At 38.9% G+C, this 13,104-nt stretch overlaps 1 protein-coding gene across 4 annotated transcripts in view; it reads left to right on the top strand.

Moving 5' to 3' along the window:
• LOC147157606 (adenylate cyclase type 2-like) overlaps positions 1-12,741 on the top strand; it is a 45,021-nt gene extending 32,280 nt beyond the window's left edge. For 3 of the 4 annotated variants that reach the window (XM_086062121.1, XM_086062120.1, XM_086062119.1), the window contains 10 exons: positions 1,947-2,087; positions 2,882-3,025; positions 3,440-3,624; positions 4,453-4,537; positions 7,833-7,991; positions 8,555-8,701; positions 8,840-8,947; positions 9,397-9,511; positions 9,591-9,715; positions 11,172-12,741. In XM_086062121.1, the coding sequence (XP_085918247.1) occupies positions 1,947-2,087; positions 2,882-3,025; positions 3,440-3,624; positions 4,453-4,537; positions 7,833-7,991; positions 8,555-8,701; positions 8,840-8,947; positions 9,397-9,511; positions 9,591-9,715; positions 11,172-11,324 (1,362 nt within the window). In that variant the 3' untranslated portion in view covers positions 11,325-12,741. Of the gene's footprint in view, positions 1-1,946; positions 2,088-2,881; positions 3,026-3,439; positions 3,625-4,452; positions 4,538-7,832; positions 7,992-8,554; positions 8,702-8,839; positions 8,948-9,396; positions 9,512-9,590; positions 9,716-11,171 lie in introns of those variants that run through there. The other variant, XM_086062122.1, reaches the window with a different exon arrangement.
• The last annotated feature ends 363 nt before the right edge of the window (positions 12,742-13,104 follow it).

Raw genomic sequence — 13,104 nt, 5'->3', positions numbered from 1 at the left:
TTTCAGAATAATTTTTTGACAGAAAAAAATATTCATAAAAACAGAAAAGAAAAAATATATACTCAAAAAAACAAAGCTCCCCCCCAAAAATGTGTCAGAAAAACAGGAGGGTTTTTTTCAAGTGAATGCAATACGCTTCCATACATAACAGCTATAGAGCTCATCAATTATTGTCTTATTGAAGTCTAATTCAGGCTTTATTGCAAGGACTATTATTGACATCTTTAATCTATTCAACCCATCTCAAGGGAGCTGGGCTAACATTTGATCTTCGTACCATCATAAATGAAACAAAACGTTCCACTTGGTCAGGCTGAGCTGATGATTGCAGCGAAATGTCATACAAGCGCAAGCGTTCCACAATATGATCTTTCCAGTCCTCCATTCTCTCGTTGAACAATCTTTACACATCATCCTTCGCCCTTAAGATCTCATCAGTCAGCTCGTTCTCTCTCTCTGGAGACGATACAGTCAAATGGGTCGCCTCTATATTCCGCCGGTGATTATCAATAACCTTGACGTTTGACCTGGATGTCATTGTTTTAATGGGTTTTTGAAGATCATCAATTCAGCACGCCTTTCTCAATAAAAGCTTAAAAAGTGTGCACGGGAATACGCAATGAGGTTGTCATAGAAATTGTTAAAGAGGGACTTGATTTATAAAAAAATAAAAAATAAAAAGTCCTTACAGTGAGGGCACAAATGGAGGAAGATTACCACAGAAAAAAAAAAGAACTGACAATGGTCAAATCATTTGTTTTCTTGTTTTTCTTCTTCTGGGTTGGTAGTGAGAACAGAACAGCATTTAAAAGCAATTTCTTTCTATATGGAGAAATGTCAGCCATGTTAAATAACAAGGTATTATGCACCTGAATTACTTCCTGGAGTGCCTGCTCACCCATTAAGTGGGAAATTACGCAACCAACTGAGTGTCTTCTATTCCTGAAAATGTGTCTGTCAACGAGCTGCTCAGAACTCCACTAGACTGTGACAAAACAGGGCAGCACGGTGCGCTAGTGGGGAGCACATCTCCCTGACATTTCTGAGGTTCAGGGTTTGAATCCCCGCTGTGGCCTTCCTTTGTGGAGTTTGCTTGTTCTCCTCATGCTTTTCCGGGTGCTTCCTTCCAGATTCCGAAAATGTGCATGTTCTAAATTGTCCACAGGTGTGAATTATTTTTTTCAATATGTGCCTTTTAACACATTCACTGCCATTGACGGTTATAGACGTCAAAAATTAATTTATTCTATTTCTATTAGTTTGACATTTTTTTCCACTTTTACTAACAAGAGTATGAAAACCTAGAAAAAAAATATTGTAGATATAGAACAGATATCAAATTTGTGATTGATCGTTAGTTAACAAGTGAAGTCATGTGATTAATTACAATTTAAAAATGTTATCGCCTGACGGGCCTAATTTTAAAAAAATCGCATGATAATTTTATAATCTGTTATAAATGTACAATCATTTTTTTAACTGATAGAAATAGTTCACATGAATTTTTGACGTCTATAGTCGTCAATGGCAGTGAATGAGTTAAAATGAGCTACTTTCAACAACAACAAAAAATAGGGTGTAAAGGGTCAAATTCTTGGTGCTGGGTATTTTTGACAAAAGCATGTTACAGGTATGTTAAGACACCATCAGGGGGAAACCCACATTTCCAAACGTGGCCAATTAAAAAAGAAAAAAGAAAATCTAATTAATGTCTCGTCAGACCACTTTCCCCAAACTCGGTGGGATCCGTGCATCATTTTGCCTCCTCAAGATCTGGATTGATTTATTTTTAGGTGATAACGAGTGAGCACAAATAGGTTGGATACATTTGAGTGATCCTGTTATATTGAAAACCTTTGACAAAGAGTTCTTCACAATTCATTTAAAAGTTACCCACTAAAATGTTTTCACATCTCCATTTCATTATTTTTTTTTTTGTGCTCCAGCAAGGAAGGAAGGAATCGGTGTGCTCTTTCCCCTGGTTGAGCACTTCCTCCCACATCATCGTCACCAACAATCCTTGGCTGCGATTGGTCCTCACCATGACGACCACCGCCCTTATTCTCGTGATGGCCGTCTTCAACATGGTGAGAGGCGGACGTCGTACGCAAAGGGGAACTTGTCCGCGATGTTCGCGGTCACATTCCCCTTTCAATTGCCGTCGCCAGCGGGATCATGCGTGACCGCCACGAGTGCTTCGTCTTCAATCACGCGTCACCTTTAACACTTAAAGGGTGTCGATTTGCATTAGGCTTTGACGTGCGTGTTCATTTTTGTTTTGCTGCATGACCATGACAGAAAATCAGAACTCACAAGATACTTCATTAACACTGTAATGGAATCAAGTTAGATGATGTGGCCGTTTTTTAAATGGGCTTACATTTAACTCATTCACTGCCATTGACGGCTATTGACGTCAAAAATTCATTTGAACTATTTCTATTAGTTTAACTTTTTTTTCCCACTTTTGTTAACAAGAGTATAAAAACCTAGACATTTTTTTTTAAATAATCTTTTCTTTTCTTTTTTAATTAGGGCCGTCAGGCGATTACAATTTTCAATTGTAATTAATCACATGACTTCAATAGTTAACTCACGATTAATCACAAATTTTATATCGGTTCTAAATGTACTATCACTTTTTTTCTAGGTTTTTATACTCTTGTTAACAAAAGTGGAAACAAGTTTTAAACTAATATAAATAGTTCAAAAAATATATATTTTACGTCTATATCCGTCAATGGCAGTGAATGAGTTAATAAGTCAGTGGAGTTTTTTTATTTTATTTTTTTTACATTTAATTTGTTCTGCATTGTTGATGCTATATTTGGAGTCAGTCATGGTCTGCGCCCGTTTTCACTATTTCTGCAATTGCCTGTAGTTCTTTGTGGAGGATCCCGGGACATCAATGCAGGAAGTCTCGACAGCGGCTTCCCCTGAAGCCATGGCAACCGCTCCCCCTGTGAATCTAACGAATGGCACCTTCCAGGCTCAATCAGCAGGAGAAAGTCGCTTTTATCTACCAGTAAGTTTTCCCCGGAAAGACAACAGAAAAGTTCCCCGCTTGCAGCAGTCATGATCATGTGTTGACGTGTTGAGATTCTCACCAAGCAAGAAAAAAAAGACCCCGGAGATTGGAGCCCCCCCCCCCCCCCCCCCGGTATGTCTCACATGCAAGGGGAATTCATCGAGATCAAAAGCTTCCCTTTATGTGGCTGATTAATTCATAATGTGCGCTCCATCGCAAGTTGGACGTTATGATTATTTACTGCATTCTTGAATGTCACGTAAAGTAGGATTCCTGCATTTGAATGTCAACAGGGATGAGTGCCACAAGGGGATCGAATTGAAGATTGAGAGTGATTTTGTTAAATGAACTGTCAGTCAAAATTACACAAGGGGCTGAGTACACAATATGCCCCTCCCCCTCACTCCGCAGTACTTCATCTACTGCTGTATTCTGGGCTTGGTGTCGTGTTCGGTATTCCTGAGGGTCAACTACGAGCTGAAGATGGTGGTGATGCTGGTCGCCTTGGTGATCTACAACATCATCATCCTCCAGACGCACGCCTCGCTGCTGGACGGGTTCAGCCAAGCGCTCTATTCCACCGAGACGCTGGACAGGTACCAGAGCGTGCAGACCGAGGGGGGGGGGGAGGGGGGGGGGGTGTTCACTTTTGATTGACAGCTGGAATTGTCACTGCTGAGACGGATAATGGATGTGCTTCCTCACCTCAACTTAACTTTTTTTTTTTTTACGGGAGTTTACACTGCGGATGTGTAAGGGGAAAGACGGGAATTCACATTTGCCATTCCCTCCAATTTGCACATTTTTCTCAGGAACCAGTTTTCCTAAAGCTACTCGAACAAACTTTATCTGGGGTTAATCGGAGTAACTTTAAAGGGTGGAAGTTGTGTGCAGGCTCTTATCTAACATGAAATTATAAGTGGGTGTTAACACTTATGCAACCCCATTATCCAGGTGTTTTTTGTTTTTTTTCCTTTTTTTCATTCACAGGTATCGGCCAAAAACGTCTAATCGCGGATTTTTAATAGTTTGTCCTTAACTCCCAAAAATGTACATGTTTTTTTTAATGCAAAAGCATACAGAAGGCTTTGGTGCAGCTTCTGACATGAAGAGGTGGCTTAAAGCAATGGTAGTTATTACCAACAAAAAAAAAAGCGGCAGTAGAGTATAAGAGATCAAACACTTTTTTTTTTACAGTGTTTTCACCAGGAATATTGATTAAACTTAATTATATTGTAATGCTAATTGCCGCAAAACGGAAACAGATACAAATGTACTTCTTTTTTTATTAGAATATTTATTTTGGTCGGTTCCATGATTTTATAGCAATGGAACACGATATTATGTGGGCCTTGCAAAATCCAGTAAAACAGCCGTAGATTTGCTTTTGATGTTTTGCTTTTCTTGTGGTTCTTCCTGACCAGACCAGGAATCCTGAAGGACCTAAAGACCATGGGCTCTGTGTCCCTCTTCATCTTCTTCATCACACTGCTGGTGTTGGCCAGACAGGTCGGTGATTGTTCTAAATATTGGTACTGAGCGTGTTTGACATTATTTTTGGACCAAAGTGGAGCACAAACATGATTTGACGGGATGGAAGTGTCAGGACTGGATTCAAAAGTAAAAATGTACATTATTGAGGATTCAACTACAATTCATAAAAAAAAAATCTCTGAATTGCTATTGCAGCTTTGAAACCGCTTGAGTTGACCCGCTTTCCTCTCATCTCCCTCCACGTCACCAAAGCGAGCGAGACATAAAAAGCTCGGCTGACACACTTTTTCATTGGCTTGTTTTATCTTTATTTTGGCAAAGCTATCCATCAGCGCTGACCCCCACAGCAGATGGGGATGAGAGGGGGGGGGGGGGGGGGCACACCCTCCAGAGTAACAAGAAGGCACACACCTTCCCCAGAGAGCCACAGTTGGTCCCGACAGCTCAGCATGTCCTCATTTTGTGTGCCTGTCAACAGATGGGAGGAGAACACTCTGTCTTGGAAACAAAATGTGTAGTGTGACTATCCTATAATTAGGTTTGTCCTACCTGCATGCTGTTTGAGGTTGAACCATCCACCGACTGCAAAAACAATACAATATCGTGAGAGTGTGATAGCGTAAGTGGAAAACATTGGAGTAGAAACCGGCAAAAGTACACACAACTGCTTGTAAATCCTTTTTCAATTGGATTTGATCACTTAGCTTATTTTGCCACATATTTGTTCAGCAGATTTTATTTTCTTCCTTTTCTTTGGCTTGTTCAGCATTAACTCGTTCACTGCCATTGACGGCTATAAACGTCAAAAATTCATTTGAACTATTTCTATTAGTTTCAAATGTGTTTCCACTTTTGCTAACAAGAGTGTGAAAACCAAGAAAAAAAATATTGTAAATTTAGAACAGATATAAAATTTGTGATTAATCGTTAGTTAACAAGTGAAGTCATGTGATTAATTACAATTTAAAAATGTAATCGCCTGACGGGCCTAATTAAAAAAAAACATTTTTAAATAAGGGCCGTTTAATCGTAATTAATCGCATGATAATTTTATATCTGTTATAAATGTACAATAAAAAAATTTAATTAAATGATTTTTGTTTTTTAATTAATAGAAATAGTTCACATGAATTTTTTTACCTCTATAGTCGTCAATGGCAGTGAATGAGTTCAAATGAGCTACTTGAAAAAAACATTTTAATTTAATTAATATATTTTTTATATAATTTAATATTTTCATTTAATTGCAATCGCCTGACGAGATGATTATTAAAAATTAGGGGTGTCTGGCGATTACAATTTTTCATCATAATTAATTGCATGACTTCAATAGTTAATTCATGATTAAGCACAAATGTGATATCTGTTCTAAATGTACAATTAAAAAAATCTAGGTTTTCATACTCTTGTTAACAAAAGTAGAAAAAAAAGTTAAACTAATACAAATAGTTAAAATGATTTTTGGACGTTTATAACCGTCAATGGCAGTGAACGAGTTAAGCAGATGAGCACAAACCTGAATGCAAAATAAACTCCCGTCTGCTGTCTGGCACCGTCCACGTAATTGTGGATGTTATGCAAAAAAAAAAATCAATATGGCGTCGCCAAGCCATGCATAAACTAATCCTGGATATTGTGGCATCCATTTTAATCACCAACTTTTGAGATAATTTGCATAGCAAAATTCCAGCGTCAGCTCAAATGAGCCCTTTTCAATCCATTTAGAGCAAAGCTTGTTTCCAACCACGTTGGCTGTTTTGCAAACTGCATCTAAAATGAGCTCACATACATCATGTGGACCGCTAATAACGCTCACACACTCTGCGGGGGCCGGCCAGCAGGTAGCCTGGAGCTCCCGGATGTGTGAGCATAACGCCGGTGGGAGTCGGGGACCCCCCCCATCTCCAACACATACACACACACTCCGGGGAGGCTTTGACCTGGATAGGTGACGCTTGCACGAGACTGAAAATGTTGACAAAAAGTCCCTCAAGCGTGACGGATGAGGAAATGCAAAATAGTCCCGTTTGCTGTTTTGTGAGAAATGAGAGCAGAGCTTTCCTCATTTCTTACTGAGATGTTCGTTAATTGTGACACTAAATTGGGTCTTTCTTTCTAAAGCAGGCTGATAAAAGCAAACCCATCCATCAATTTTCTGGAGATCCTCACTTGGGTTGCGAGTGAAAAAACAATGTAACCTATTTTTTGTTACATATTAAAATAAATTCAAGAATGAATTTATTATTATTCCACAGAGACCTTCACATTTTACACCACTTGCTTTTTATTATTAGTCGATTTGTGCACAAAACCCTCTATTGGAACATCTGAATTTGATTTAGAGTTGCTCAGACCCACTTTAAATGATGGCAAGTGTGTGCAGACTCCCATTTAACAGCTTGATTGATTCGTGAATTTCGACAACAACCGTATCCCCACTTACAAGAGGGTGTGTTCACTTGTGCAACCACATGATCTCAGTTGAAAGTTTTACTTCATTTCTTCAAATGATTTTTTAAAATTAGTTGTACAGCTTATAGTTCACATCAATGTATTTAAATGATTTATCTCGTATCCATTTTTTTTTTTAAACTTGGCAGGTGAACAGGGGTGTGTAGACTTCTTATATCCACTGTCGACAAACAGCCATTCACACTCACTTTTATTATTGTTCTAATTATAATTATTATTATCAGGGATGTTCGGTGGCCTCTTTTTTCACACCGATACCGGTGATACATTTTAAATTAAATTAATTTTGTTTTTAATTAAGCAATTTTCCTTAAAATTGCATGGAATTAATGGCAATTTTCTATTCTTCTAATTTCTAGTTCCTGATTGTAAAACGGCCACAACACCTTGTATTTATTATTTATTTGTTATTTATTTGTTATTTATTTGTTATTTATTTGTTATTTATTTATTATTATTATTATTATTATTATTATTATTATTATTATTTATTATTATTTATTTATTATTTATTTATTATTTATTTATTATTTATTATTTATTTATTATTTATTTATTTATTTATTATTTATTATTTATTATTTATTATTTATTATTTATTTATTATATTAATATGATATATAACTACCGGTAACAATTATTTTATTATATGAATAATCGTCAAGGAAGAATCAAACCAAGAAGCTCAGATTTATGAGGCATTAGTCATCAAAAAAAAAAAAAAAAAAAAATAGCAGGAGGTCTATTGATCGACTTTTGTTGTGCTATGCCGATCTGTGGCCGAGTGCTGTCTGGGAATGACGCAGGTGTCTCTTTACTCTGTGTCCTCCTGTAACAGAATGAATATTACTGTAGGTTGGACTTCCTGTGGAGGGACAAGTTCAAGCGGGAGTGCGAGGAGATCGAAACGATGGAGAATCTCAACCGAGTGCTGCTGGAGAACGTCCTGCCCGCCCACGTGGCCGAGCACTTCCTGGGACGCAACTGGAAGAATGAGGTCAGCTGGAGTGCCACCTTGGAAAAATACGTCCATATTTGATTACATATCGCCATAATGACCTCATTTAAAGTATTGTAAATTAGTAAGAAATGCTATTTAAAAATGTACTGCTCATAAAAGGTTGACTAAAATATGGTATCATTTTTCAAATCAGTTAAAGATCAAATGCTAATGCTAATGTATTTCATGTTTGAAGTATTATTTCACTCAGTGATTCTTTTGCCTTCCACTAGAGGGAGCCTGCGCACCCGTGCCACGACAGTGTTCCCCCGCTGTATCAGGGTTCATCTTTCACTCCCTCATTAGTTTGTGACTTTTTAAGTGATTATTTTTATTTTATTGTATTGGTATAAATTAGTATACAGTGAACACGCGTATTAACAGTTCCTAACCATGGATGTTTTTGGGTCATCATCATGACTTGAGTAGCTTTTCCACCACCTTGTGGCATTTACAAGCTTTTTTTTTTTTTGAAGGGGGGGGGGCATCAATTACCAGCAGATTTTCACTCAAGCAACTCTGTTTCAAAGGTGCATTTAAGTTGAAATGTTTGATTTCAGGACCTTTACCACCAGTCGTACGACTCTGTGTGCGTGATGTTCGCCTCCATCCCGGATTTCAAGGAGTTTTACACCGAGTCGGATGTCAACAAGGAAGGACTCGAATGCCTCCGTCTCCTCAATGAGATCATAGCAGATTTTGACGAGGTAACCTGTTTTTCCCCCGCTTCCCCGTGTTAAACGCGGTGCGAGTGCCAGGAGAAACACGGCGGGTGTCATGCCACTTCCTGTTTGTGATCACGTCACGTCATGTGACACACTTTAACTCCGCTCCCGTGTCCTCAGCTGCTTTCCAAGCCAAAGTTCAGTGGCGTGGAGAAGATTAAGACCATCGGGAGTACATACATGGCGGCCACCGGACTCAACTTGACGCCGGGACCCGAGTGCGCACAGGCATGCTTTTAATTGTTTAATTATATATATGTTTGTTTTCATTTGGGGATTTTTTTTTCTCCTTTTTTTTTTTTAAATCAACTTCCATCCACATGACTTTTGATTTGTGTCATATTTGATACATCCGGTCACAACGCTTTCAATCCGTACACTTCTAACTGTCAAAACTATCATAATAAACAGACATATCAAATATATGAGTATTTCCAAAAATTAAAAAGAACATTTCTCACTATTAATAAGTATCTCCTTTCTCAGTTGAGGCGATCTTGCTAGGTCGCTGGAAAAGCCATCAGCTGGGTGATAGCGCCCTCTAATGGATTATTCGTGCAATGCATGTCAGATCATATATTATCATAAATATTATACTCATGTAATAGAGGGCTCAAAATGTCTCGTATGATATGATACGCTTGGCTTAATCGGGTTATTTGACTTTTCTGCGACAGGAACATGACCGACAGTACATGCACATCGGCAGCATGGTGGAGTTTGCTTTCGCTCTGGTCGGGAAGCTCGACGTCATCAACAAACATTCCTTCAATGACTTTCGGCTCAGAATCGGTCGGTGAGAGCAGACCGTGTGTGCACGATTGGTTTCTTGTGTATAGCCTGTTGGTTTGTGTGCTTTTCGTGCGTCCAGGGATCAATCACGGGCCAGTCATTGCGGGGGTCATCGGGGCACAGAAGCCGCAGTACGACATCTGGGGGAACAGCGTCAATGTGGCCAGTAGGATGGAGACCACGGGGGTTCTGGGAAAAATCCAGGTGGAGCCTCTCTTGGGGGGAAAATTTGCTTTTTTATTTTTTATTTTATTTATTTTTTTTTTTTTTTTTTTTTTTTTTTTTTTTAGCATTATTTACAATCCAACTAGTGGCTGAACTGTGTATATACCGGTACTAGTGTGCTCTTTGTCCTCTCTAGTAAGACCAGTAGAATGTCTTATTTATTGATTTTTTTACCCCCCACTACTTCCTTCCACTATTGTATGACATTTCTGCATATTAGTAGAAGTACAATGATTACATGTCACTAGTGAGGCCTCACTAGTGAAATGTAGTCATTCTACGAGTGCTCGTCATGGCCATAGTCGCTCAACTAGTGCGCAGACATAACCAAGTAGTGGGAGAATAAATATTACAAGTAAGAAAGCTGTTCTACTAGTGTACAAAAATGTTATACAGAGGTGGAAAAAAACATCTCTAATACACCTTTTTACTAGTACACCCTCCTCATTTTACTAGTGCACAGAAATGTTATACAGTGGTGGAAGGCAGTAGTGGAATAACATCACTAGTAAGACGGTCATTCTACTAGTTTGAATGTTGTGGGGAGAAAAAGTCACTAGACATAGTTGTCCTACTAGTGCACCTTCACCATTTTACTAGTGCACAAAAATGAAAAGTCATGGAACTTAGTGGGGGAAAAAATCCCTAGTAAGACATTCTACTAATTTGTGGAAATGCCACAGTTCTGTGGGGGGGGAGTCACAAGACATAGTGGTTGTACTAGTGCACCTTCATCGTTTTACTAGTGCACAGAAATGTAAAACAGCCATGGAAGGCAGTAGCGGAAAAACATCACTAGTAGTATGACAGTCATTATTCTAATTTGTAGAAATGTCAAAGTTGTGGGGAAAAATTGTCACAATGTACATAGTCGTTATACTAGTGTGCCTTCTCATCGTTTTACTAGTGGGAAGATGTATTTTTACTAGTGCACAGAAATGCCATACAGTAGGGGAGGAAAACGTCACTATTAAGGCAGCCATTCTCCTAGTATACAGAAGTAAAAAAAAAAAAGTCACTTGTAAGATGGTCTTTTTATTATTGCACCCCACTCGCTTTACTAGTGCACAGAAATGTCATACGTTAGTGGAAAACATCACTAGTTAGACAGTAATTCTACTAGTGTGTATAAAAAAAAATTGGGGTCACAAGTAAGACATACTCGTTTTACTAGTGTGCCTTTGTCATTTTACTAGTGAAAAAATATCGCTAGTAAGATGGTCTTTTTACTACTGCACTCATTCTAGCAGTGCGCCCCAGTCACTACAGTTTTATATTATTTTACTGGTGAGGACAAAGAGCGCACTAGTACATGGCCAAATCACCGCACTAGTAGTATATCAAACAAATGCTCAGATGTTTTTCCATAGAAGTACATTTTTACTCTTGTTTTTTTTATTTTTATTTTTTTATTTGTTGTCGGTTGTGGGTGCAGGTGACGGAGGAGACGAGCGAGATCTTATCCACGCTCGGCTACATGTGCTCGTGTCGCGGCATCATCAACGTGAAGGGCAAAGGGGAACTGAAGACCTACTTCGTCCACACTGAGATGACCCGATCCCTGTCACAAGGCACCGTCATGCCTTGAAGTGCTGCTTGGGTAAAAAAAATAATAATAATAATAATTAAAAATAGACTCAACACACAAAGTGGAATTAGCGACCATTGGTCACGCTCTGGATGTACACGTCATTAGCGGAGGCCCCGGCGTCACATCGGACAACAAATTGTAAAGATGGCGCTATTGACGATGTCAGTGGACGCCACCCCCCCCCCCCCTTCCCCTGCCGAGTGCGGAGTGTTTACTAGTGTATATCGCTGCCGCTCTCAAGGAGCGCATGCAGTCATCCGTTTATACCGAAGTAGTGTGGAGCTAATTAGCCATGGCGGCGCTTCAGAGCCTTGGTGCCTCAGCAAAGGCGGTTCTATAAATAGTATGCACTCTATGGACAAAAGCAGACACGCCAATTAATTTTGGAGACGTTCTGAACGGAAGTCGGACTTGCTGTAAATCGACAACTTTAGTTTTGGACTTGTGAAATGTGCGGAAGCTCAAAATGAACACATTTTGTGAGCGGCAGCCATTTTGTGGGAATATTGATCACATGAGCACATTTCACTTTCTCACCCACATTTAAAAAATTCTCCTCACACTGCCATGAAACATCACCATTTTGCCACTTGAGACCGAAAAAAAATCACTCACAAATCCCCCCCCCCATCAAGTCTCTACAGGGAATGTAGTGCTATCAATGCTAAGCTAGCATTAGCAATCCGCCGTAAGCCACGACTGCTACGTCACTAGCAGGACTTGTTCAGACGAGAGTATTAATTCATTAAAGGGAACTGAATTGTCGCTAATTCGACATCACTTCTGAATCCTTCAGCTGCCAGATGTGCCGTCACTCGGCTTCTGTTTGCTAGTTTGGTTTTTATATCTATATTCCAGAATTGGATATCCCATAATAATAATAATTTAAAATAAAAATCACGCCTTCTTTTTTTAGTCCATAGGCAATGTGGTTTCTTGAAAAAAAAAATAATCAATAAAAAATAAAAAAAATCCGCTTAATCTTGATTCATCTTCTTTACCTTTTTATTTTATACTATCAAGGCATTAGTGTTGAACATTCCTACGATCCAAAATCTCGTCGAAAGTCTTGCCAGAAGAGGAAAAGCCTTTCTTCCATTTCACTTCCTGTCATACTTTTGTTCATGCAATATTGTACATTTAAACCAAGTCTGCTCTGTGAGCCAGTTTGCTCACTGTTGGATGTTAGACGAGTCCATTGTCACAATGTCGACAAATTCCCACAATGACAGGTAGATTGAATGTGAACTAGTCTTAGTGTGCTGTCTTAACGAGTCGCTGGCAACCAGAAGAAACGTAGATTGTTGCTTTTTCTAAATCTCCACTGGAAGCAAACCAGCCGCCACTGTGTGTTTAAATGTCCCTAGGCTGACACACCCTTTTGTTATTCATTAAATATTTGTATATAATGTACCATGCCTTGTAAATTGTTGCTTTGTGTTTTCCTTCATTGGGACAGCGCTTCATCACTGGCTTGTCAAATTAAACAATTACCCAATTAGTGGCACATGCAAAATACAATTGGCTCCAAATTGAATATTTGAGCATGTGCCTGAGCTTCTGTGTCGTCCTTGCCAGACTTCAAGTTGCACTTGAAAGTGGCTCCGCATCTTCACCCAGCTTAGCCTACCGGGTCATGGGCAAAGACATTCATTGTGGGAGTGGGATTTTTTTTAATTTATATATTATAATGTCATGGCCACAGACACATTTTCAAAAATGTTATAAATATTTATAATGTGAGAGTACTGTTGATTCTAAATATTTTTTGATCTGA

Source organism: Leptonotus elevatus, chromosome 19 (assembly GCF_054856555.1).
Source record: "Leptonotus elevatus isolate MCC_2025b chromosome 19, RoL_Lele_1.0, whole genome shotgun sequence".
Lineage (NCBI taxonomy): Eukaryota > Metazoa > Chordata > Actinopteri > Syngnathiformes > Syngnathidae > Leptonotus > Leptonotus elevatus.
This window is presented reverse-complemented; position numbering and strand designations above follow the sequence as displayed.